The following is a 26,117-nucleotide window of genomic DNA, read 5'->3' as shown; positions in this document are numbered from 1 at the left end:
AAATGAACAAAAGCTAAACCTAAAAAACAAACTATCATAACATTGGTGTATGTTTCATGAAATCATGGGACTCTTTGTGTAAGTTGTTTTCTAATCCCAGCAGTACTTCCTGAATCATATATGCTTGCAGTTTATTTGTCTTTATAAGCATCTAAAAATGTGTGTCAGCTGCTTGTGAAAGGAGTTGGTGACCTAGTTAACTGATAGTAAAAACCACTTTCTGTATGTAGCTGAGACATCTAGAATATTCTCGGAACTGATGGGGACGTATATAAAAGCAATCAAAGATGCTTGCGGAAGATTGTGGTTTATTGAAATCCATTATTTAAGTCAGCATTGCTCTCACAACGGATTAAACCACAATAAACTGGATCAGTCGAAGTAATGTGAAGGAAAAAGTGTTAGATTTCCAGTCTCGTAATGTGAAGCATTTCTGTGACGGTAACTGGTTGTCATACATGAAAGACCACACTGATTTACAGGAAACTAATGTTTATTAAAGAATCTTTTTACATGTCAGCATGGAGAGATGGAGTCTCTGCGACAAACCAGACCTGTTGACAGCAGCAGCGATGTCGTCATACAAATACTTGATAAACAAAAGGGGCAGGAGATAAGCCAAAGACAAAGGGGAACCTGCCTCCCTTCCATAACAGCCTTGCATGCATGCAGACCTGTAGCTTAACCCAAAGGCTGCTCCCCGACCAAGATATTCATGGAAGTTATGAACCAATAAGACCCAAGTAGATGAACAGTCTTTATAGTATCTAAACCACTCTAGACAGAAATAAAGAGAAAGAGAGCAAGTCTTTGTGTGTCTTATAAGGCGAAAACCTTTATCCAATACCCTAAGGTAACTAACAGAACAACAAAGAAACAAAAGATAAGCAAAGGATACACAAAAAAGGCATGCATGATATTATTTGAACAATACAAAATCAAGACAATTTCTGTTTAGGCTACACAGAGTGAGACATGTTAAATTAGGACAAAAGCAGTAGAAGGGGAAAAGGTCTGTAGTTCTACACAAAGTACAGTACTTAATTTCTGCCAAGTGCAATTGCAGAACAACACTTCAAAAAAGAATAGTCACATTTAACACCAGTGACACTATGCGGGGGAGTGGATGCATAAAATGCAGATTCCAATGGAAACAATGAACGAAAATATGATTAAAAAAAAATCCAAAAATCAAAATGTTGTCTTTACCTTTTAGGACCAGCCTGCAGTTATGGCACAGCTCAATGCTTATACACAATGCTTGGGTGGACAGAACAGCCGTTCTTGAGCTTACGGCTACAACTGCCTAATAAAAACCCTCACTGGCCATCTTACCAGGATTCTGATTGGCTAATACAGCTTAGCCATCTGTGTGACATGAGCCTTCTCCTAGTCACAAAGCAATTACAGTTGATCCCATTATATTTCAGTGACATTAAAGGAAATGCCTAAGCCAAGCGTAGGGATGCAGAGGGACCATGGCAAGACTTACATGTGATAAAAATCAATAGTGTGCACAGTCATTTTTTTCTGCATTTTATTTCTCTGTGGGAGTACATGCAGTTGGATGGGTTGGGGAGGGTTGATTCCTCATTTCAAGTAAGCTCTTGGCAGCATGTGACAGAACTGACAAGATGATATGCAGACTTTTTTTTTTGCTTTCTAAAAGCAGCTCACACCATCATCGCAGAATTACAGCACATCTGACAACACAGGGCAGCGGAGCGTTAAAGGGATAGTTCAAGCAAAAAATTATATTCTGTCATCATTTGTATGTTGTTCCTAACCTGCTTGATTTTCAATTTGCTGATGAAAGTGAATGGTGACTGAGACTGAACATTCTGCAAAACATCTCCTTTTGTTTCACTAAAGAAAGATAGTGAATAATAATGACAGAATTTTGATTTTGGAGTGAACTATACCTTTAAGGGTACTAGAAATATCTCTGCGGTCAAACTGTTTTGGTATATTGAGAAGAATCACACTTTCCATTGCGCAAGGCCATTAGACTCCTGTGGCACATTTGCACCATCACAGTAAAGCAGGTCAGTGTGCTGATCCTCTTTGAACAAAAAGTCACCAGTAAGAAGGGAAGCTGAATTTAGGAAGAAAATTTGCAAATCTGACATAACGCCATGCTGAAATGTGAATTTACAGAGTTTTCCTGGGGAAGTCAGATGACAGAACATATTTTTTGGAAAACAATAGAAAGAGTGAAATAGAAAGAGAATCATTTTATCATACTTTATATATAAATATGGAGTTATAAGAAGAGTTATAAGAAAGGGCAATTGAGGTTAAGACAATCACTTCAATAGCCAACACCATTTTGCCAAAATTAGCTGGCACACTGTATGTTTCCAAAATTCTAGCCCTTTGTGAAAATAAGCTGAATACTCCTGCATCAAAGTATACAGTCTTTTACATTTATTAAAATTAAATTATTTCTCCCCTTTGGAATGTCCAATTCCCAATGCGACCCAAAAGTCCTCTAGGTGGCAGAGGACGAATCTCAGTTGCCTCCTCATCTGATACCATCAATCTGCGCATTTTATCACATGGCTTGAGTGTGTTACCACGGAGACATAGCGCGTGTGGAGGCTTCACGCTATTCTCTGTGGCATCCATGCACAACTTCACGTACAACCACATTATAGCGACCACGAGGAGGTTACCACATCACTCTAACCTCCCTAGCAACCGGGCCAATTTCTTAGGAGACCTGGCTGGTCACTCAGCACACCCTGGATTCAAACTCGCGACTCCAGGGGTGGTTGTCAACATCTTTACTCGCTGAGCTACCCAGGCCCCACCCATGCTATTTATTTATTAATATTTTTGTGAAAACATATTCTTGGGTCTCTTTTGTTCAGTTTAACTCAAGTAAAGGGATAGATCACCCCAAAATGAATATTAGTAGATAGTTAGAAGTTAGGCAGAATCTTCACACTGCTCTTTTCCAAATCACAAAAACATATAGGGACCAGGGGCTGTCAATCTCCAAAAGCACCCAAAAAGTAAAACAAATAAATAATGACTTATATAAAATGTGATCAGATCACTTTAATGGTTACTTAATCTAAAAACTAAATCACATTACTTTCTAAATCACTTTCCCTAGAAAACGATTTGGGTTTCCTCTTATATTCAAAATGTCTATTTTTCTCCACTAATTCACTGTCGCACACCCTTCAAATATAACAGAAACACTAACAGACATACATATGAATTAATATTTAAGATGTTTATATATATTGCTTTACCATAGAAATGTACTTAAAAGTTATAACTTTTACTGAAAGTCTGTAACTTATCTGATTACAAGAATTACATTACTTTAAGAAGTAATTCAATTACAGTAACAAATCACTTCTTAATTGTATACAACCAACTGCTTAAAAGTAATCCACATGTCTTGCGCAGTATATTCCTGACTTCTGAAGCTATATAACAGATCGAAATTTAAGTCGTTATTCACTGAAAACCGTAGCTTCCAAATCACTTCTGGATATTGGTACAATGTAACCAGATTAGAGACATGCGCAAATCAACGACAATTCAAACCAAGTTTTAAACAAGTCATATGTACTATGCAAGTCATATTTTGTCCTTAGCGTGACAGTCCCTGGTCACTATATTTTTCAAGTTTATGAAAAGGAGCAGGGTAAACATTCTTCAAAACACCTCTTTTGGGGTTCAACAGAAGAAAGTCATAAAGGTTTGTAGCAATATGTGGATGAGTAAAGTATAACAGAATTTTCATTTTTGGGTGAACAATTCCTTTAAAGGGGATCTATTATGCAAAATTCACTTTTACATGGTGTTTGTACATAAATGTGAGTTGGCAGTGTGTGCACAAACACCCTACAATGTTAAAAGTCCACCCACTACTCTCTTATATTTCTATTAATCAAAAACAGTGTGTCAAAATGAACGGTTTTTGTTTCTGCTCTAAAGTGACATCACTTTAGAGCAGGCCTCGCCCACGACTGGTGACGGACTCCACCCTCCTCCCCTGAGTGATCTACACACAGTCCGCCATTGTTTCCCGTGCTGGAGCAGATACAGTGAGAAGAATAATGTCTCAGCTTCGTAAGCATCATAAGTGTTCCGTTGTTGGCTGTAAAAGTGAACATAATCTTCATGTACTCCCAGCATCAGAGCCAATGAAGACGCAGTGGACAAACTGGAATGGTAATCTGGCATATCGGGCATTTTCCCAGTGGGCCGATGCACTTTGGGCCCGATCAGAGGCGGACTGGCCATTGGGAGAACAGAGCATGCCGGTGGGTCAGCTGCGATAAGCTAAAATGAGCCGCCGCTTTATGCAGAACGAACCACATAACGGCACCGCGATATGCAGAAAAGGACTGCAAATAATCTCAAATTCAACAACTTTTGGGCCAGCTGCTATGTAAAATCCCAGGCCGATTTCTCTTCCCAGTCTAGCCCTGCCTGAACTCCGGTATTTATGCTGTCAGTAATATTGGTCCTGATTTATTGTTGCTATAGTAACCGAAGCACGAGCTGAAAAGGCACAGACCTCTTCCGGAAAGGGGGCGGGGAGCAGCAGCTCAATTGCATTTAAAGAGACACACACGAAATCAGCGTGTTTTTGATTCCACCCAAAAAAAAAAAGAAGTTATTTATAACATGGTATAATAAATGATCCATGGGAAATTTTTAACTGAAACTTCACAGGGACACCTGAGACTTATGTTTCATCTTGTAAAAAAGGGGCATAATAGGTCTCCTTTAAGTTTGATGTCTTCATGTCTGAGATTTGTGACATGTATTAAAAAAAGAAGAAAAACAAATATATTTCCCTATCACCACTAGTATACTTAGTATTTTGGAGTTGTTCACTTAAAACAGGATTATGGGATATAATTCAAGAGTTCAAACAACCCTCACCTGCTAAATGCTGGTCACATAGGCATGCAATACCTTTTTGCACACAACTGACCACTAAGACCTGATTAAAGAATGAACCCCTGAACAAGTCTTCAACACCATCTTAACACTAACATGAGCTTTCACACTTGAAATCATTTAAGGGACAGTTCACCCAAAAATGAAAAATCTGTCATCATTTACTCATAATCATGTCATTCCAAACACTTCTGCGGGACACAAAAGGGGGATTTTTTAAGGATGTCCCGTTGAATGATTACCAAACAACCAGTGATTGATGTTATTTTACAGTGAAAAGTTTGACTTCCGCCACCGATCTATGTGCATTCATAAATGAATGCAAGAAGCTCGCTTCTCACGCTTTAACCTTGCGAAAGCAAAAACAACGGAAGTCCTCATGTGAACACATTAATGCGCTTCATATGGAGAGCCATGGCAGAAGTTGAGATTTTCACTGTAAAAACTTAAATTCTGGTAATTTCCCACCAAAACCTATTGTATACATTCAGAAGACTTGGAATATTAAAAGTCACTATCAACTGCCATGGCATTAAAATCAGTGATCAGGACATCCTTTATATTACAATAGTTATACATGTAAACAATGACAACATTTTCATTTTTGGGTGAATAATTGCCAAGTGTAAAATAAGTGGTACTTGGCTGATGAGTTTTATAACGGATTTTTATAAGGGGTTATCACGCCGTTATTCCCTGAGACCCTGCCCTTATTTGCGAACGATTTGTTGGACTTCTGCCCAGAGTTTCCATCACCATTTTACCTGTAATTGATCTCCTCTCATGCAAACATGTCTTAACAACAGCAGATCTACAACACTATTTCAACAGCAGTGTAGCACTGGCAGCACAAACTATCTAAGGGAAATGCACACATTCACACACAGGTTTATAGACCAGGAAGGGAAAAAATATCAGGCCTAACGGTGATCCTCCATTTTGCAATATTTCCACACAGACTTTTCAAGTACTTCAGTTTGACAAATAATTATATGCTCGGCAATACACCCCCCCCCCCTACATTTTTCCACTCTTGTTCATCATTAAACATTGAATTCAAGATGTCTTCAGCTTTAAAAGAGTAAAATAACAACCTAGTTTCCCTTGCCAAAGGAATCCCAATATGTTTATATAAAAAAAATCTCAGTCCAGCTTCTCCTTAAAACACTGATACATAGTTCAAGTGTTGATTGACTAAGGGAATAGTTTTGAAACCCTTACACCACTGGAGCACAGTGGATGATTTGGATTCTTGCCTTATGGCTTGGGCATGTTTCTCGACATGGCAAAATGGGCCATTAATCTTCTGATCCTAGCCAAGGGGGCAGAAGTGACCTCTGAGCTGAGCTGAGCTGAAGAAATGCAAACTAGACCAAATAAAACCTGGTCCTGTTGCTTAAGGTACTCAGCTAAAGGTACTCAGAAACCAAGTGAGAGAAGAGTTCTGTTCACCTCTGTTCTCCTTCACCAAGGGTAGTCATCAAGATGATCTGCCATGCAGCTTGTCCAGATGCATTAAAAAAACAAATAAATTAAAACATAAAAAGCCAGAGAATTGTCAAAGGCCTGCTGCCCGGTGAAAATGAATGGATGGTACTTTTAAAAAGCTCCAGATAACATGGGTCTTTAAAAACAAAGGAAAAAGGTTGGTGTTGGAGCCGCGTGTTTACAGAGACCAGTGCATCTCGTCAAAATCCACAGCCTCACCCAGGTTGGCATCGGTCTCCAATAAGCTCATGATGACCGCCATGGCTGCCTCGTCAGTGCTCAGAGCGCTTAACCCAGGAACCCCCTCCAGATCCAGCTGAGAGCTACCCTCTGGAGGACACAAACAGAGGAGGATAGTGGAGAGAAGTGAGTGCCATTTCTTTTAAGAATTCAATAAATAAAAATAAAGAAATCGGTTAAGTATCTTTAGTTCCACATAGTTTACAAAAACAGAAAGCAAAGATCCTTATTCTCACTGCCTCATAATTTGTTTGTTTAATATTTATGTCATATAAATGTAATAAATCAAATTTGTGGTTTTGTATCCTTTAGATCAAAACAGTAGATTTCCAGTTGCTTGCGAGTACTGTATAAGGATATTTTTTAATTCTGTGATATTAACAACAAAGAATTAATTCACAAGAAATTTCAATTACTATAACCTCTTCAACTCTGGAGCATTTTTGGGCTGCCACTTGTAATTTTTCACACTCAAATTTAAAAGCTCACCATTTACACATACAGTGGACTCATTTTTTCAGATCACAATATGCCAATCTAAAATACAGGTGGTGCTCAAATACATCGTCCATACACATTCAGTCTAATTTTCAATTCATGCACCACCCCCATTGTTTCATCGAATATCTCGGCCTCTGAGTATACTAGAAGCTCAATCTAGGAAATTACAAAGCTGATATACTTTGCTTTGCAATGATGTATCATTTTATCATCAATAGTCAATAACATATATTTCAGATAATGTGTTTAGCATGCTTTTCCTGCTTGACCTCATATTTTGTTCTGGACATCTAAGATAAAACATTGGATTATTCACAAAAACAAGCTAACAGATAAGTAAAAAATTGTTAATTTGTTTTAGAAAACTGCCTAAGGTAAAGGTATCTAAGGTAGATATTACGTTTTTAGCTACTTGGGGTTTACAGGCACAGAAAAGAGATGTTTGTATTTGATGTCTTGCAGAAAACATTTCACTTTGTGATTATTTTGAAAATCTTTTGAACTGTGGTATTAGGGCAACAAAAACAAAAGTCACTCCTGAGAAAGCGAGCTTTCATTTGATATATTGTCTCTGTCTGATGAAAAACACACAACTAATTTTTCAAGAGCATGAAAAAACTCTCATTAACAATCTTACAAGATACTTGTTAAACAGACAGCCGGATTAAACATCTTTTCATTGTTTTTTTCAATGCACAATTCAAACAGTAAGAGGAGGTCATTCGGCACATTCCGTCTATGGTAAAAAGTCAAAATTGCCAAAAGTGGAGATATGCGTTTTTCATCAGATAGCGAAGATATGATTTTACCATTTAAGTGCTATTTGAAAGACTTTAATATTCATATTAATATTTTTACCACATGATCTCTAGGTGGCACTGGTTTGCGACGCAGATGTTTTCAGGCCTTATTTATGTAACATAAATTCATAAAAGTTCAGATTCTAATCTTTCAAACGATACCACATATGCCTGAATTATGTATTTGGACACATTTTAAGAGTAAACTTTTTCACAACACAGCACCCATTTTTTGGACATGCAGGGGTCTGTAGAGATGAAGTGGCTAATGATTTTATTAATTTCCATTACTTTTCCAGGCCTAGAAATCACAATTTTAAAATTCCTGGATATTTCAAAAATTTTCATGCCTGTGGAGACCCTTTAATTATAATTAATTTAAAAAAAAAAAAACTCACATGTCTACACAGAATTTTGATTCAGAAGCCAGGCCACTTGTTGGGCATGTTAGAAATGTTTCTGGGCAGCTGTTTTCTGTTTTTCTATTGCATACAAGCACGATATAAGTTCAAATCCTATCTACTTGAATGGGGAAAGACAGATATCTTGAAAAATGTTTGGTCATGTTTACAATCAAATAACAGTTTGTCTCCACTGTATTCAAGGACCCATACTTTGAAGTTTTCCCCAGCACTAAGTTTCCCAGAATCCACTGCCCCAATCACTTCATAGTTATACCCACCTGTATGCCATTCCCTCATTAGTGTCCATGTGTATATAAACCATCTAGTTTTGTTCATGTTTTGTCAGTCCTTGAATTGTTATGTTTGAATGGATATGTTTGTTTCCACTCCAGCAAATGTTCTACTCCTGTGTTTGTTATTAAAAGATTCAAAGACCGTACTCCTGCATCTCCCATGTTCCACTCCAGCACACCAAATGTTACAATAACATATTTTTTTAAAATCTGACAACAATGGTGTCCTAAATTGTGCTGCTTTAGCTTAAATCACAATTTTTCAGGCTGCTCTAAGTATACTGACAGGCGATGTTGCCATCAAAATGGTGATTTTTTTACTTTTAAGGCAGGGCTACCATTCCTACAGCTGCCATATTTAGCATTACGATTTCTCCCAGTGACCAGTCTCTTCCTAAACTTTGTCTTCTGTATCGAGACAGTGATTTGTATTATAGTACTATGAGAATATAATGAGAATTCTCCCCATGAGAATAATAAGAAATGCAAACAAACCCAAAAATAATACATCCAAATAAGAATTGGGGAGGACATGTGCTCAACTTGTAATAAATCTAATAAATCTTAAAGGTCCAAAAATACGCCATAATGCAAAATATAATTGTTTTACTTCTGATTTTTTTTTTTCCTGGTAAAAACCTGACATCATCTTGACAGACTTTGTGAGATTCACCCACATTTATCACCTAATGGCCTATCTTTCAAATCCTACAAACAACTAAATCAATGTAAAAACGCTATAACATATACCCATGAGATTTTCAGCCGCTGTAAGGGCTCCGCCCCGCTCTTCCTCCACCGAGTTTGAATTGCTGGGCATCTCCATGTCTGTTACTTCCCCATTTGGCACCTTAAATCATGAGGAATAACTATGGTGTTAGAATGCTGCAACAAACCATAACACTGATCATTTGTAAACACACAGGCGTTGCTCTATGGTGGACTCACGTTGCTGCTGGCCTGAGCAAGGGCCAGTGGAGACTTGTCCTGCAGTAAACTGAACGGACTTGTATTGCCACTGGATGGTGAGGAGTTCATCCTTAAGAAAACAATGTGACATTACAATTAAAAAAAATATTCACAATGAAATATTACAAGCTATGAATCTGCAAAAATGCAAAAGATCCAGATAATTGGTTTACCTGTTGTAGTCCATTATCTCATTAGCAATTTGGGTCCCAATGGTCCCAGCGTAAAATATGGTGCCTGATGCACTGGAGATCCCTGGGATGATTGGAACTTGTTGGGCCTTCTTGGCATCATCTACAAAACAAAACACACAAAATTACTATTAGATAAACTGAGGTGTGTTTAGAATGAATGAGATCTAGGTATTCATATAAATCTGAGACAAATATGAACAGACACCACTACAGATCCAATAATATATACTTTATCTTTGAGAAAAAGCAGGATGGATATGAAATTATACAGTTGTAATCATATTTTTATAAAAATACAGGCTTATGATATCTTGCCAGAAAAGACCTCACAATTACACTGGATGAGGCACGTGCACTCGCTCTTTATGATGAAATCTAGATGGACAAGTAGGGCTGGGTATCGTTCAAAAAATGTCGATATCGATACCTTAACTTCGATAACGGTTTCTAAACTATCCTTTTTTCGATACCAATTTTATTAAATCCGTTTTAACAAGATTACACATTACCTCAAAAAAACTTTGGTTTTATTTTTTCAGTTTGTTGCCTTTTTTTACAGACTTGTCTCCTGAGCCTTCTGGTCTCCTCATGGCAGAGGCTATAACATTAATGCGAGGAGGAAAAAAAACAAGAAAGCTAAACTGTTAATTCAGCCAACCCTAAAGATAAGTACGGTTTAACAAGATAACTAGTTAAATGTGAGTTAAACTTGATCAGTTACTGTCAACCTTAAAGCATTTTTAGCATTGATTTAGCTAGCTATCAATAGCCATACATCCAAACAATATCTAATGTTACGTAGGTCCCAGTTTCTAGGACTATGTCACCGCGCACAGAAACGTTCATTTAACAAGTACACAAGCATGTACCACTACAAGTTAGCCGAATTTGTTTGTTGGTTTGTTTGCTAAACGTTAACCTTACCTGTCGGTGTCCCAGTCATAGTGCCACAGCATTCATCAGTAGTTTTGAAGGAGGCTCTGTGCAGGTGGACACTGAGAGAATGACTGCATCGGATTGGTCTTCTTGCAGTCGAAGTTTATTCCGTGCACTGTCAAGTGCTTCATCAGATTTGTCATTTTGCCGGTCTTGGCAGCAATTATCTTGTTGCAAATATTGCATTGCTTGCTGTTGGCATCGAGCCTGGTGAAATGGGACTCATACACACTACAGCCTCACATGTGAGCCACGTGTCTGGGCGTAACCGGCGTAAACTAGAGTTTTGCCTTGATGCCTAAACACAGCCAATCACCGGCACTTTTAGATTTGGGCACATCTAGCATGCTATATGCTTATCACTGACTTTGACGAGATTAACCTCTTAGGTATTGAAATTTGGTATCAAACGACGAGACATTTTTCCGATACTCGGAAAAATGATCCAATTTTGTCGGTGCCTAAAATGTATCAAACTCGATACCCAGCCCTAGTGGACAAGTGCACCTGTCTCACTGAAGACTATTAAAGCATAATGGGGTCAACATTCAAATGGGATTTCAAATAGAGTTTAAAGGGTTAGTTCACCCAAAATTCTCTCATAATTTACCTCATGCCATCACAGATATGTATGACTTTAGTTCTTCTGTCTAACACAAAAAAAGATTTTTAGAAGAATATTTCAGCTCTGTAGGTCCACACAATGCAAGTGAATGGTGGCAGGACGTTGAAGGTCCAAAGAGCATATAAAAGGCCCCATAAAATAATCCATAAAACTCCAGTGGTTAAATTCAAATCTTTAGAAGCGATATGATAGGTGTGGGAGAGAAACAGATCAATATTTATGAATTTGTTTTCTATAAATTCTCCTCCTGCACAAAGAATGCAAATTGCCAAAAACAAAAGAAGAATGTGGCAGTGAAAGTGACAGTAGAGATTTACAGTAAAAAAGGACTTAAATACTGATCTGTTAATCACCCACATTATCATATCATTTCTAAAGATTTGAATCTAACCACTGGAGTCATATGTATTATTTTTATGCTGCCTTTATGTGTTTTGGACCTTCAAAGTTCTGGCCACCATTCACTTGCATTGAAAGGACCTACAGAGCTGAAATATTCTTCTATTCTTCACTTTGTGTTCAGCAGAAGAAAAAAAGTCAAACACATCTGGGATGGTAAATGATTAGAGAATTAGAGAACTTTTCTGACAATTTGGAAATGGTAACATCTACTTTGATGATGTACAAATGCAAGGTACACAACTAGAAACAAAACATATTTACAACACCCCGTGATCTCAACACTCACCCTCAGAGGCCTTGGAACTGCTCGGCTGCTCAGCTTTATCCCCTGCTCCACCTGGATTACTTTTACTGCTGAGTCAGATGAGCAAACAGTCACAAAAGAATTGGTTATCTCAACCGTTTCAAAATTGGGGTTCGTTCATGACATAGATGTGGAGCAATAACAAAAATGCCTTGTTAGAAAAATGATGAAATGCTGGTACTTACGATATAACCGTGTTGGTTGACACTATGTATTCTACTTCTTTGGTCCAGGGATTTATAAAACTAAACCACTGACTTTGTAAGGTGACAAAAGAGCCAAATTTCGTTTTAAACTTATAGCAATTTGTCTTAATCTTCTCTTTACTCCTCAGCACTGAAAAAAGAGGTCACAACGATGATACATTAATAGTAGTCTGCATAAGAAAGAGCATACAATAATATGTCACAATTATTTGTGTTTGTAATCCAATATAAATGTAAGAATCTCCCTGAGAGATTCTGGCCTCGTGTGTCTGCCTGCCATTGAAAGCTGTTCTTATGTTCTTTAGAAAGAAGACTAATGATTAATGGTGGCTGATGAGGATTTGGCTAGTCGTGTCCTTCTCTGTACAAATCTCTTAGGCAGCCTGCCCAGTTTTCTTGGAACATACTTTCAAGAAACTCTCGAATGTCTTTCTTTATTTGTGGAACACCAGTGGAGAATTTATGAAGAATGTTGCTCTTTTTCCATACAATGAAAGGGAACTGATATTCTGCCTAAAATCTTCTTTTTGTTCCATGGAAAACAATCGTACAGGTTTGGAACATCATTGGTGAACTATCCTTTAATGGTAAAATGTGAATCGTACCTTTTCGGTGTCTATCCGCCAAATGCGGCAGGTCGTCCTGATGGAAGTATTCGTAGCAGGATGTCCCTAGAAGCTCCTGGGGCAAGTAACCCAGAATAGTGGTGGCTCTGTGAGGAATATGTGTGGTTTTTAATCAAATATCTCACAGTATCCGAAGTAAAATTATTTTTCCAAAAATAAAATAACTTCTTCTATCCCAGCATAATATGCAGAGGCAACTATACAGTAAGTTATTTATAGGTTGATTTCTCCCAAATAAAGCATTATCTGCATGACAAAAACACATTACAAGAGCTCAACTAAAACACATGCTGCCCTCTAGTGACATCATGCAGAGGTCAAGGGCAAAAGCCCGTTCCTTTGATTTGATTTTGTTGTTATAACTATCAGTGAATGATTCTTGATGAGTGAGGCAGGGTTATGAGGGTAATTACATACTATGGGGTAGTTTAACTATATATATATATATATATATATATATATATATATATATATATATATATATATATATATATATATATATATTTGGTTTAAAGATGCCCCTTATCATCTACATACATTACCAGTCCAGTTCGGAGACACCTATGCTTTATTACTACTTAAGAGAACATTTCAAGTCATGAAATAACACTTTGGAAGCATGTAAATTATGTAGTGTTTAAAAATAAACCAAAATGTTTACTTCAGTGTATATACTGTAGCGATGATACTGAAAATGATTACATGCACAAGCAATTGCTGTTAAGACAAAACAAAAATCACATTTAGAGATCACCTCATAATGATCTCGAGACAAGAGACAGCTTACCGCTGATCCACGAAGGTGAATTTGCCGTCCATGGCGTAGCGAGTGACAAATTCGGTGGGCTTGACCCTGATCTCTCCGTTGGCTTGGGGGAGGGTATGGGGGTGCACGCGGCCCACCGCCACCAGGCAGCTGAAGTGTGAGCTGTCTTTATCTGCCTCTGCCTCCCCCTCAGTGCCCAGCTGACGTGTGGGCCAGGTGCGCATGTAGCCCGTACAGTGCACGGTGCAGTACCGCTGTGACTCTGTTGGGGAAATCAATCATCTATTCAGTCAATTTACAGGCGACTTGTGAGCCAAATGTTCCACCATAATTTGTTAAAGAAGAATCCAAAGGTGCATGTTTCTTTTCCTTTTTTGATAAACATATGAACTGAAGCATAGGGACAAACATTTGGCATATAATTATGAACAGCTTTTTATCCAGAATTGAGCTAAATGTGACACAAGGCAAAGTTAAAATCTAAGCTCTCGAGCACCACAATATACTTTGATTAGCAATGGTTAGTCAATGTTCAACCAATTTAATATGGTTGCCATCATAAAGGTAAAAAATACCCATGAAAATCTAAGGGGCACATAATGTCTCTTAAAGGGGTCATGTCATGATTAATACAATTTTCCTTGACATTTTGACATATAAGAGGTCATTTTACTATAAAAGCATACTGTAAGTTTTAGAACTCAAAACTTCCTCTCTAGCTCGAAAAGAGCATTTATTGTTTCTACTCTTCAAAAACAACTAGTTTGGAAATTGGCTACATTGTGACATCACAGTGCAGTGTCATTTGAATAGCTCCACCTCCACAACATACGTAATTGGCACAGTGAACTGATTCTTCAAATCTGAAAGTGGTACTATTGTTACTGTAGTTTGCTTTTAAACAATAAAAAAGATTAAGATGTCATGTAAAAAACTGTATCTCTACAAAGCCTTCTGAAGAATCCAATGTTAGGAATGAGTGCTTATAAGCTCTGAAGGTGTTACAGTGGCATACCCAAAATTAAAGGCTTATAACTCTACAAAAAAAAAAAGAAAAAAAAAAAAAAAAAGAATTGGCTTCAATTCTAAGAAACTGCTGAAAAACCAAAAATCCAAATAAAACAATGAGCCAAAATGTTACTTTTTCTTATTTTTCTTATTTGACATTATTTATCTCTTGGTGTAAATAAGGTGGCTTTGAAAAACTGCTTTTGTTTTGTTCCCAATCTTGTCAACAGTATCTGATAAAAAATGGTGTTGATACAATAAAGCAATCAAAAATTATTTAAAGTTTACAAAATCACAAAAATTATTTATCATAGCGTCCAAATACATCTCTGTGTGTCCAAAAGTCTCTCCAAACCAAAAAAACATAATTGTTCATAAGAACTAATTACACATGCAAACACGACAATAACTAAATGTATGCACAGCATGCAGACATGATTTTAGTAATGAGATTTCACAGAATGAGTGCCTTTTGACACAATGAGTCTGCATCACTCAGTCATTTACATGGTACCATCTCCTGGCGGCCATATATAACATTGTGATTCACGTGGATTATTTAATGATCAATGCATTAGACTGTCTTATGTGGGCAGTTTGAAAGGTAATTACCTCCTCTAAGTAATGGTATATAATATTTTATGTTCCGTCTATTTGTCTTGAAGTTATAAGTGAAAATGCGGCATATAAACAACACCAACATATTTGTCAAAGACATATACTTAGCTATTACTCATATTTTTGTCTGTAAGTAAAACAAACGTATTGTATTCTACTTTTTGAGAGCTTTCCAACAACATATGACACATGGCTATTTGATCAGTTTGATGTCCAATCCCGTGGACGTTTTAATACATTTATTCTTGGAAAAAACAGTTCCACAAGTGTTGGCTGGGGATGTCTGTGCTTCAAAGATGTTAGCGAATCATAACACAGTGGTCATGTATATTGAAGTCTTCATGGGGAAAGCACAGAAAACTGAGTGTTTTCTGAGAGAGGGCCAGAGACAGAGTGGAGACATTTACATTAATGCATTTGCCAGATGGTTTTATCCAAAGTGACTTACAGTGCATTCAAGGTATACAGTTTTTTATCAGTTTGTGTGTTCCCTGGGAAAACTCATGACCCTGGCTTTGCTAGCACCATGCTCTACCAATTGAGCTACAGGAGAACTTAAAGGTAATTTAATGCCATCTTATGACAAAAAAATCTTTACTTCCATTATAAATTAGCCTCAATGAAAATAAAGTAATTTAGTAATCAGTAATAAAGTAATATAAAAGAAAAGTTAATTTCTGACATTGCTACTGACCTTTCTTTTTTGAGGCACTGGCCTGAAAGTCCTTCTCCTCTTTGATGGTAATTTTGTTGTACTTCATTCGGCAGAAGAAGGAGCGTCGGGCCCCGGAACAAAGCCGAGCCGCTCCGACAGGAAGCTCAGCCTGCACCTGCAACCCCGCTTCACACAAACACACACAACAGAGAGACTGGTATTGGTTAAACACACATGGGGTTAAAAAGTTCAAATTCAAAATCTAATTCATACCTCACAACACATAACACTTTTGAAATTTTACAAATTTTAAACGAAGAAACTCCTTTGTACAAAAGGTCAGATTTTCTTGCTTCCATTGAAGCACACAAGATACTCTCTGGAACGTTCTCAAATCATGTTGGATAACATGGATCATCATGTTTCGCTCAAAACTTGTGGAGTCCACGCCAGCAAATTCAAATTAAAGCAATATATTGATATGCTGATAAATATAATTTTCAACAAACATCATAGAGAGAATTGATTATTATGGTATTAGTATGTTTACTTTTGGCATCTATGAGGCGCTCCCGTGGATAGAGTTCAGAGGCAGACAGCTGTTCTTTCACTTTACCGATGTCCTTGGGATGAACGTAATCAAACAGACTCTGCCCAATTAACTCCGTCTAGGGAGAGAAATGTAAAAAAAATGCCATGGTCTGACTAATATTTTGCTAACAGTCTCAACATCATCAGCTCAGGTAAATAATCAAAATCAGTTTCTAAAACAGCCCTTAAAGACTACATTTAAATCAAAATTTATGTTTTGTGCTTTTAGGCTTTGACTAGCTCTTATGGTAAAATAAACCAAAAATATTGATGAATCATCTTGCACTTACTCATTTTGTCTTTCAAATGCTCTCTAGAATGAGCATGTCCCTCCCGTTATTATCATCAACTTCTGACTAGCAATACCAAGTACCAAATAATGTTCATGACTGTAATGTAAACTAAAGACAATTGGCTATTTAAAAAAAGAAATCAGGAACAAGCCCCTGAAATGTCCCACTCAAACTTCCTGTTTCAATAGGAAACACATCAACACAAGTGAAAAACTGTGCAAGTCAAGCCATTTCATGGGGTCATTAAAATATTTCTATAGATAATGAATAAATAACACTCAATTTACAAAACAATAAATAAAATAAATATTTTATTATAGACAGATTCTCATACTCGACTGTATTTCAGGATTTTTGAAACCAACTCTGAGACGAAGACTATTTTTCCACGGTCACAGCCAACCACAAAGAGAAATCCGTCGGCAGCCTGGACAAAAGAGAGGTCATTTTGGGTTGATGTTGTACATTTTGCAATTTCAAACAGTCAACACACCATGTTTAAACAAAACATGCTCCAACATATGTAATGGTAATGTGCTACTCAACACACTCCTTCAGCCTATTTAAAGTTCAATTTCACTGTAAATAATAATGTTTCCTTTCAAGTGTTTCTCAATTAAGTATGCATTGCTTGTGCCCTTGCTTGTGAGGGTACCTACTAAACATTTATTTATTCCCAAAATGTTTTTTTCCTATTTTTTTTATAATGTTTCCAGAATTCCAGGTTTTAAAGTTTAATTAAATTTCATAATCAAATTGATTCTCAAAACTTTTAAAAACTTTTAACAAGTAAAAAATAGAACAATTACTTTTTGGACAACACTTTTGTTCAGTACAACATCACTCTTGCTTGTGATATATAGCTTAATGTTTTTATTGTTATTAATAGTATTACTACAGTGATTATTACATTTTACTATACAGTTGTAATACATTTCTTTTGGAATTTCTTTAATTTCAGGCATCTAGCTTTTATTTTGAATCGTGCTTTTATTTTGATGTGTGGTTTTGATGGAAGCTTCACTACTTCTTCTGACGGATAAACAGTTTGCTACATGGCCCGGTGTGCTCGTTAAAGCGCAAATGCTGTAATTGAATTATATGAATAGTCTACATGTGCTGTGCACCTCAGTGGATTAGCACTCTGTTTTGTCATCTCATACAACACAAATGATTCTCAATTATGTCAGGGGAGTTCACAGTGGACAAGCATTCTGCTTCACACACACCTCATGCAGATTAAGATTCACAGTTTAAAAATCATACTAGGACATATCATGATTTTAATTGAATTAATTGTGCTATTAAAAGGAGTAATAGAGCACACATTCAAATAAGTGTGTCTGCAGAAACACAGGTCTCGTGTCATCTTTTTCATTTTAGCAATGACTTGGTACCAGTACTTTTTACAACACTACATTGCTCTATAAACTGTAGGTTTTACCCTTAGGACAAGGTGTTTAAGCTCATCATCTGGGAGGAATGCAGGTTTGTAATTGGTTTCTGCAAATGAGCTGGTCGCACCTGAAAAAGAGGCAATCCATTACACCACATTTCATTGAGATTCTGGATTTAAGATCATCCATAACGGTTTAACATATTTGTTTTACATTAATTAGGCATTCTTGGGTGAAAAAACATTTTCAAGGTTAAAATTAGTCCTTTTCAAAAAGTTAATTGTGATAACATTCCTTTGACAGTCTTTTAGGTACCTTTGAGTGATTTAAGATGCTGGACAGCCATTCGTAACACAGTGAGTTTGTCAAGCTTACGAGACACGGGGTTACAGGTGGGAATCATCGCTGCCAATTCGTCAATCAGGTTATTCATCTTATCTCGCCGTCGTTTCTCAATTTGACTGTGAGGTTCCCTACAAATTGACAATGTATTTAATAGTGTAAGTACCACTGATGAAGAGTGATCAAACTGAACTGCACTAAGCTAAAGTTAAGCTGCTTAAAAGGTGAAGTGTGTAATTTCTGTCAACGAGCAAAACTGCAAAATATAGATTGCTTTCCCAAACACTCCCCCTGTCTGCCATTGGTCGAGCAAATAGATAATCCTGCCCCAAATTAACATCATTGGTTAAGTCAATGTTGCTGTATCAATTGTTCTGATAGCGCCACAGAGGCAGTTTAAACTTTTCGGAAGAAATTATGCTTCCCGAAAATGCTGTACTTATAGCTGTCTCTTATACTAAATACTTGAAGATCCAAAATATTTTATGTACTAGTTTGCATGACTGTGGAAACTAACAAAGGGATAACTATCCTCATATATAAATAGATACAATAAGTACCTGATACATTTAATTTTTAAGTGATGGTCGTCTCCTTCCAATCTACAACACAGAATATAAATAAAATTGTGACTTTAAAAATAATTAATACAATTGTGAATTAAGATGCACCAATATGTGTCTAATAACATACAGTAGATGTGTAACAACTTGCTGGTAATGGGTACAATACCTGCCCTGATTGTCCTCCATATCCTCATCTAGATTTGATGCAGATTTTGTTTCCCTGGAAACAAAGTGGTGAAATTATTAAAGTGGCTCGTGAATTGCTGCCATGATTTTGGAGAGGACAGTATACACAGACCACGCACTACCCGTCTCAACGCATCTCGGCTCATTCAGAAAAGCAGGACATGGGGGAACAGGCCAAACAAAACAATATTAGTCATACAAAGCAACCATAAAATCTCTTCATGTACATTTCAAACATTTATACTCGCACACCCACACGCATACTCTTTCTTGACACAGATGTAGCCCAATTTGTAAATACACTTACAGGTCCATGCTGCCTTTCCTTTTCCTGGGCAGCTCCATGCCTGAGGCCATACCAGCGGCTGTAGAGGGGGTTATCAGACCAGAGAGAGAGACAGAGAGGCCCTGGGGTTCTTCCTCTAATGCATCTCCTGCCATAGGGGAGATAAATTGTGGCACTTTTTACTTAGGTTGTCCTCTAGGCATAGAGAATTGAGATGAGTGATAAAACTAATGCAACTAATGATAATTCAGGATGCTTGTCTTCTATCAACTAAAATCTGAAAAAAGTAACTATACTATCTATAACAGCACCATAGAAATTATAACTCATCAGACAAAAGTTATGCATATTGAGGGGTAACTCATGGACGAATATGTGAAAGATTTACATTTCAAATAAAAATATGAACGTAACTAAGAAAAAACGAATTTAGTAATAAACAATCCCATTCTGAAATCGTCTTTTACTGCATTTTATTCACATTTTAAGAAAACAGCCAGTAAAGGTTTAATATTCAGAAAATGTCAATATATAGAAACAATTTTCAACATTTCATAGTAGTAGAAGCCTATTGGTTAAAAGTGCTGGGTAGATTGCTTCTTAATTGTAATCTGGAACTGATTACAAATTACATGACTAAAATTGTAGTCAGTAACATAATCTTTTGGATTAAACTTTTACGGTAATTTAATCTGATTGATATATTTAGATTACATTCGGATTAATTCTGACCTAATTCTTGTTTATTTGATGTCACATTATTTATAGTAGGATAGGTTTTTGCCATTTTGAAATAATATTGCTTGAATGCATTAAAGAAAACTTACTAAATGGATCAAAATATGATCATTTATATTATTTTGTGTGTGTGTGTGTGTGTGTGTGTGTGTGTTTTACTTTATTATTTGTCTGTTTCTGAGTGAAATTAAAAAAATAACTAAAAATGGATTGGTTTTACAAACGTTATCCATATGTGGTGCAACGTGATCATACAGGAAGTAGGCATCTTGTTTTCGAGAGTTCCAGTACCCTTGCATTGGACACATTGTGCATATTCGCTGACAAGTGACATCTTTTTTTTGCATCAGCTCCAGTGTGTTTTCTTTCCTATGTGGCGCAACCGGAAACGTCTCGGTTACTGTTGAAACCTTCATTCCCTGATGGAGGGAACGATACGTTGTGTTGATGTAGTGACACTAGTAGCTCTTGAGAGCCCCAAACACCTCTAATCTTCCAGAAAAAGCCAATGAGAATTGGCGAGTGGAATTTGCATGCCACTCTCCCGGGTATAAAAGGAGCTGGAATGTGGCCACTCATTCAGGTTTTGTGCTGAGGAGCCGAGACAAGGTCCCGGCCATTTCAGTGGCTAGTACGGCGTTGTGGCAAGAGGGACACAACATCTTGTTCCCTCCATCAGGGAACGGAGGTTACAAAAGTAACCGAGACGTTCCCCTTCTGTCACTCAATCGACATTGTGTCAATGTAATGACACTAGGGTTCCCTATAGAAAAATGGCACAACAGCTGAACCGTGTTATGTGAACTGCCTATGCAGGTACAAGCAAGCTACTGTGTGCGTAAAAGCAGGTGCATCAGTCTGCATGTAACCACCCCCAACAACCCACAAGATGTCATGTTGTAGCTCCACACACCCTGAGGGGGGGAAGCGACATAACTAGCATGGGAGCAGATTGTGCCAGCCGCTTTCTTTTCTTTCTATATTTTCTCCCCACAGGGTATTCGATTCAGATGGGGCCATCTAACACTATTATACGCATCGGGAAGGTGTTCTTATCCTTTCCTATTCCTTCAGGGGGAAAAGATCCCACGGAGACAACATCCTGCCCGAAGGGGAGGTTAACATATGGCAAATACATCACGAGGGCTCACCAGCCGCACATGGGAGAGGCGCATTGGTAGGTCCTGCCTTGAATTAGAGAAGCTCTACAACACAGCGACCGGGGCAGAGGGAGGTCTGCCCAAGGGAGACGCGGGTCTGCCGACAGGGAGACTGTACTGCAGAAAATACATCACAGGGGGTTATTGCATAACCGACACTTGAGGAGCACCTACAGGGCATATTAGCACCCGTATTGGGTCTGGCTGCGAATTCCTCCGCCGAATCCTCGAGTCACAGGGTTCGCGAACTCGCGTGGGAGAAGAATGTCTTCGCCTCACGGAGAGGAAAGGTACTATACACTATTGATAATCTTACCTGTTTGTTAATGACAAAACACGGGATCTAACCGGCTCAAAAAGGAGATTGTAAAATATTGCAAAGGTATTGGGTGTTGCCCAGCCCAATGCTCTGCAGATGTCTGCTAGAGAGGTGCCACTGGCCAGTGCCCACGAGGATGTCACACTCCTTGTAGAGTGTGCTCATACTCCCAAAGGGGCAGGCATGGCCTGGGCCTGGTATGCCAAAGCGATGACATCCATAATCCAGTGGTCAAGACTCTGTTTGGAGACAGCATTCCCTTTCCGCTGTCCGCCAAAGCAGACAAGGAACTGCTCAGAGCATCTAAAGTTCTGCCTGCGATCCAAGTAGATATGCAAGGCACGCACCAGACACAGGGCTGGGTCGGCCTCCTACCGTGGCAGCACTTACAGGCTCACCACCTGTTCCCTGAAGGGGGTCGTGGGAATCTTGGGCACATAGCCTGGCTGGGGTCTCCGGATCACGTGAGAATCTGCCGGAACGAACTCCAGCCAAGAGTCGCTGACAGAAAATGCTTGCAGGTCCCCAACCCTCTTGATGGTGGTGAGCCCAATCAGGAGGGCCGTCTTCAAGAGAGGGCTTTCAGCTTGACTGACTCTAGCGGCTCAAACAGGGCTCTCCAAAGGCCCAGGAGAAACACAGAGAGATTCCATGAGGGGAAAAGGTGTGGTCTAGGAGGATTCAGCCTCGGGGTGATGATCTGGTCATGCTTCCCTAGGGACTTACCGTCCACAGCGTCGTGGTAGCCACATATACCTTCAAGGTGGAGGGGGACAGCCACCCCTCCAGCCTCTCCTGCAGGAAGGAAAGCACTGATCCAACTATGCATCTGGGAGTCTTCGGCTCGGGAAGAACACCAACTTGCGAACAAATGCCACTTCAGGACATAAAGCTGCCTCGTAGAGGGAGCTCTGTCCTGAGTGATCGTGCCTACCACTGCCAGTGGTAGGCCACTTAGGTCTTCTGTGTCCCATCCAAGGGTCAGACATGGAGGTTCAGAGGTCTTGGCACAGGTGCCAGATGGTGCCCCGTCACTAAGAGAGTAGGTACCTCCTCAGGGGAATTTACAGGAATGTACTGTCACGAGGAGTGTGAGGTCCGAGAACCAAGTCTGGGTGGGCCAATATGGGGCCAAGAGGGTGACACATTCCTCGTCCTCCCTGACCATGCACAGGGTCTGTGCAAGTAGGCTCACTGGGGGAAACGCGTATTTGCACGGCCCCCGGTGCCAGCTGTATGCCAATGCATCTGTACCATGGGGGGCTCCCATCCGGGAATACCAGAGCGTGAAGTGGGAGGATTATCGGGAAGCGAACAGGTCTACATGTGCTTTGCCAATTCGACTCCAAATCAGCTGGACCACCTGGGGGTGGAGTCTCCACTCTCCGCTGAGCATCGCCTGCCGCGACAGTGCGTCTGCTGTGGCATTGAGGCTGTCCGGGATGTGAGTGGCCCACAGTGACCTCAGCCGTTGTTGACTTCAGAGGAGGAGAATGCAGGCGAGTTGCAACATACAAGGAGAGCGTATGCCACCTTGGTGATTTATATATGCTACTGTCGCTGTGTTGTCCGACCAGACCACTGTAAGGCGAGCAGTACAGCCAGCATCTCTAGGCAGTTGATGTGTCAACCCAGCCGTGGTCCTGTCCAGGAGCCAGAGGCTGTGTGCCCATTGCACACGGCACCACGGCCTGATTTAGAGGTGTCTGTGGTGACTACGACACATCTGGGCACCTGCTGTAAGGGGATATGGACCGCATCCGGGAATCACACAAAGATGGAAAGGCATCTTTAAAAAGATGCTTTGCTGCTCTAATAGAGGAAAATATCCTCTTTGCCGAAATATATACTCTCTTAGTAGCGCTGTCAAAGTGGCCTGGGGAGTAATCTGCACTAGGCATGCAGAAGGAGAGTAACCTGCTCGAATACGTTGTATATCCAACAGCATACACCTCTTTCTTAGGTGAATGGAACAGCAGTGGGATTCAGCTTGCTGAAACACAACCGCTCGGCTCTGAAGAAAAAATTCCAGCTCCTTTTATAACCGTATGTCCGGGGGAGTGACATGCAAATTCCACTCGCCAATTCTCATTGGCCTTTTCTCAAATATTAGAGGTGTTTTGGGCTCTCAAGCGTGACCGCTAGTGTCACTACATCAACACAACATCGAGTGAGTGACAGAAGGGGAACCCGTGTTAGGATCCCACTTGGAAACAAGGACGTATTTTTGTTTGCATAATCAGTGATAAGTGCAATTTGAAGGTTGAATTTTCCCTCAAACATTACACTTTTACTCCACTGATGGTTAGGGTTAGGGTTTAATTTATAAAATATGCATTCCTCTTCACTGTATTACAGCATGTAGAGCAGAAAAAAACTTGCATTTTGCACCCTTCCGTGGATATTTCACCTGGGAAATGGAGCTCATATGCCCAACAATACTTACCACTTTGGCCACTTCTAATTTTGGTAAGCACAGACCAATTTTAGCTTAAAAAAATGTCAACCTACAGTTTCCGATTTCACTGTAAGATCAGTCTGTGTGGTAACCAGTCACATATGTCACAAACAAAAAAAGTCTCAAAAGTTGGTGCAAAAGTGCACTGATGTACAATTTGAAGCAGAGCACAAAAGCATTTCACTAAACTAAAACCAACTTCAAACTCCATCTTCAGCATAATTATGGCTGGTGACTAGTGTCAGGTCTGTGTGTGCTATTCCACCCCTCCAATCGAAAACACTCTAAGACTGACTGAACATAATATCAGATGTAGTTGGATTTAGGATGAAAATTTTTAAATAATGTATTTAAAAAGAAGAATTGATGGGATAAATAAATTGTGAACAATTTACTTCCTGATCAATATGTAATCATGTAATCAATATAAATAATTACAAGTAGTTGATTTTTGTAATTTCATTATGTAAACCATATTCTCTTTTCATGGCAAGAACAAGGTGAAATCAAATGAATGAATAAATAAAGGAATTAAATTAAAATAGTTAAAATGAATAAATGGATAAACGGTAACACTTTACAATAAAGCTGTATTTGTTTACAGTTAACTACCATTACATTAGTTAACATTAACTAACAATGAGTAAAACTTTTTCAGCACTTATTAATCTTGGGTATTGTTAATTTCAACAAATACGAATTCATTTATAAAATGTAAAAATTAAAAATGCATTATTAACTAAAATAAACTAACAAATAAAAAATATATATTTTATAAATTAACAATACCTAAAAATTATATTAAAACATTGCTAATTGTTTGTGATATGTACTTAATGCATTTAATATTGTTAACAAATAGAACCTAGTGTTACCAGATAAATAAACCAAACAAGCAAATAATCTTCAAACAGAAAAATTTAAATAACTTTAAAATGTCATTTTGTTTTCAAATGTGTTTAGATCTGGATAAACTGGTGTAAAGCGGGTCTAAGGGAAAGGTGGAGGCGAGAACTGGCTTGGCAATATAAATAATAGTTTAATGATAAACTGATTGAAAAACACACAAACAAAAACACAGAGCAGCTCCATGACATTCTCTCGCTCTCTTGTCACCGGCTGCTTTTATCCCTCACGCGCCCCCATCAGGCTTCCCACCTCCCCTCGCGGACTGCGGTCCTCTAGTTCCCTCTGCTTTTCTGGGGGACGGCAGGGCACTCCTCTGCCTCTGGCAGCAGCTCTATCGCTTCAGGCGGTCGGGGAGTCCAGTCCCCACTCGCCTCGCGGACGGCAGCCATTCCCCGCGTCCAGGCGGTCGGCTACTCCACTCCATGGCAGCGACGGTCGAGGACTTCGCGACGGGCATCCCTCCTCCTTCCCGGGTTTCGGCACCAATGTAAGAAGTTCAAGGAGGACACAGGAAAATAGATTCCTTCAACCCAGGTTAGTGGGCTTTTATTGACTAAAACAGGGTGCCACAACACTCCAGATTCACAATAAACTTGCTTCACAATAAACTTGCTTCACAATAAACTTGCTTCACAATAAACTTGCTTTCACAATAAACTTGCTTCACAATAAACTAGCTTCACAATAAGCTTTCTCTTTATAACAGGCTTCACAATAGGCTTCCAGACCCAGACTCTCTCGAACCGTCGTCACTGGCCACCTTTATCCCTCACGTGCCCCATCAGGCTGATTCCAGCCCAGCACCGCCCTCCTCCGTTCTACAACTGGCTTTGATATAAATCTCATTACCATGAGTAATGTACACTGGCATGTAAACTTATGATCTTATGTAAATCTCTAAATCA

At 38.8% G+C, this 26,117-nt stretch overlaps 1 protein-coding gene across 2 annotated transcripts in view; it reads right to left on the bottom strand.

Annotated features, from left to right (window-relative positions):
• Nucleotides 1-385: 385 nt before the first annotated feature.
• The window catches only part of LOC127661562 (aryl hydrocarbon receptor nuclear translocator-like protein 2), a 34,820-nt gene continuing 9,088 nt past the window's right edge, over nt 386-26,117 (bottom strand). The window contains exons 2-17 of one of the 2 annotated variants that reach the window (XM_052152322.1): nt 19,650-19,776; nt 19,323-19,376; nt 19,151-19,192; nt 18,564-18,721; nt 18,296-18,375; nt 17,186-17,278; nt 16,518-16,635; nt 16,007-16,153; nt 13,708-13,948; nt 12,900-13,006; nt 12,274-12,424; nt 12,071-12,138; nt 9,801-9,921; nt 9,607-9,697; nt 9,409-9,508; nt 386-6,750 (exon numbers count right to left, since the gene is read on the bottom strand). In XM_052152322.1, coding sequence (XP_052008282.1) covers nt 6,599-6,750; nt 9,409-9,508; nt 9,607-9,697; nt 9,801-9,921; nt 12,071-12,138; nt 12,274-12,424; nt 12,900-13,006; nt 13,708-13,948; nt 16,007-16,153; nt 16,518-16,635; nt 17,186-17,278; nt 18,296-18,375; nt 18,564-18,721; nt 19,151-19,192; nt 19,323-19,376; nt 19,650-19,776 — 1,850 coding nt within the window. In that variant the 3' untranslated portion in view covers nt 386-6,598. The remainder of the gene's footprint in view (nt 6,751-9,408; nt 9,509-9,606; nt 9,698-9,800; nt 9,922-12,070; nt 12,139-12,273; nt 12,425-12,899; nt 13,007-13,707; nt 13,949-16,006; nt 16,154-16,517; nt 16,636-17,185; nt 17,279-18,295; nt 18,376-18,563; nt 18,722-19,150; nt 19,193-19,322; nt 19,377-19,649; nt 19,777-26,117) is intronic. The other variant, XM_052152323.1, reaches the window with a different exon arrangement.

The sequence above is a fragment of the Xyrauchen texanus genome, chromosome 21 (genome assembly GCF_025860055.1).
Source record: "Xyrauchen texanus isolate HMW12.3.18 chromosome 21, RBS_HiC_50CHRs, whole genome shotgun sequence".
In the NCBI taxonomy this organism is placed as follows: Eukaryota; Metazoa; Chordata; class Actinopteri; order Cypriniformes; family Catostomidae; genus Xyrauchen; species Xyrauchen texanus.
Note: the sequence above shows the minus strand (reverse complement) of the source record. Positions and strands in the feature narration are given on the sequence as shown.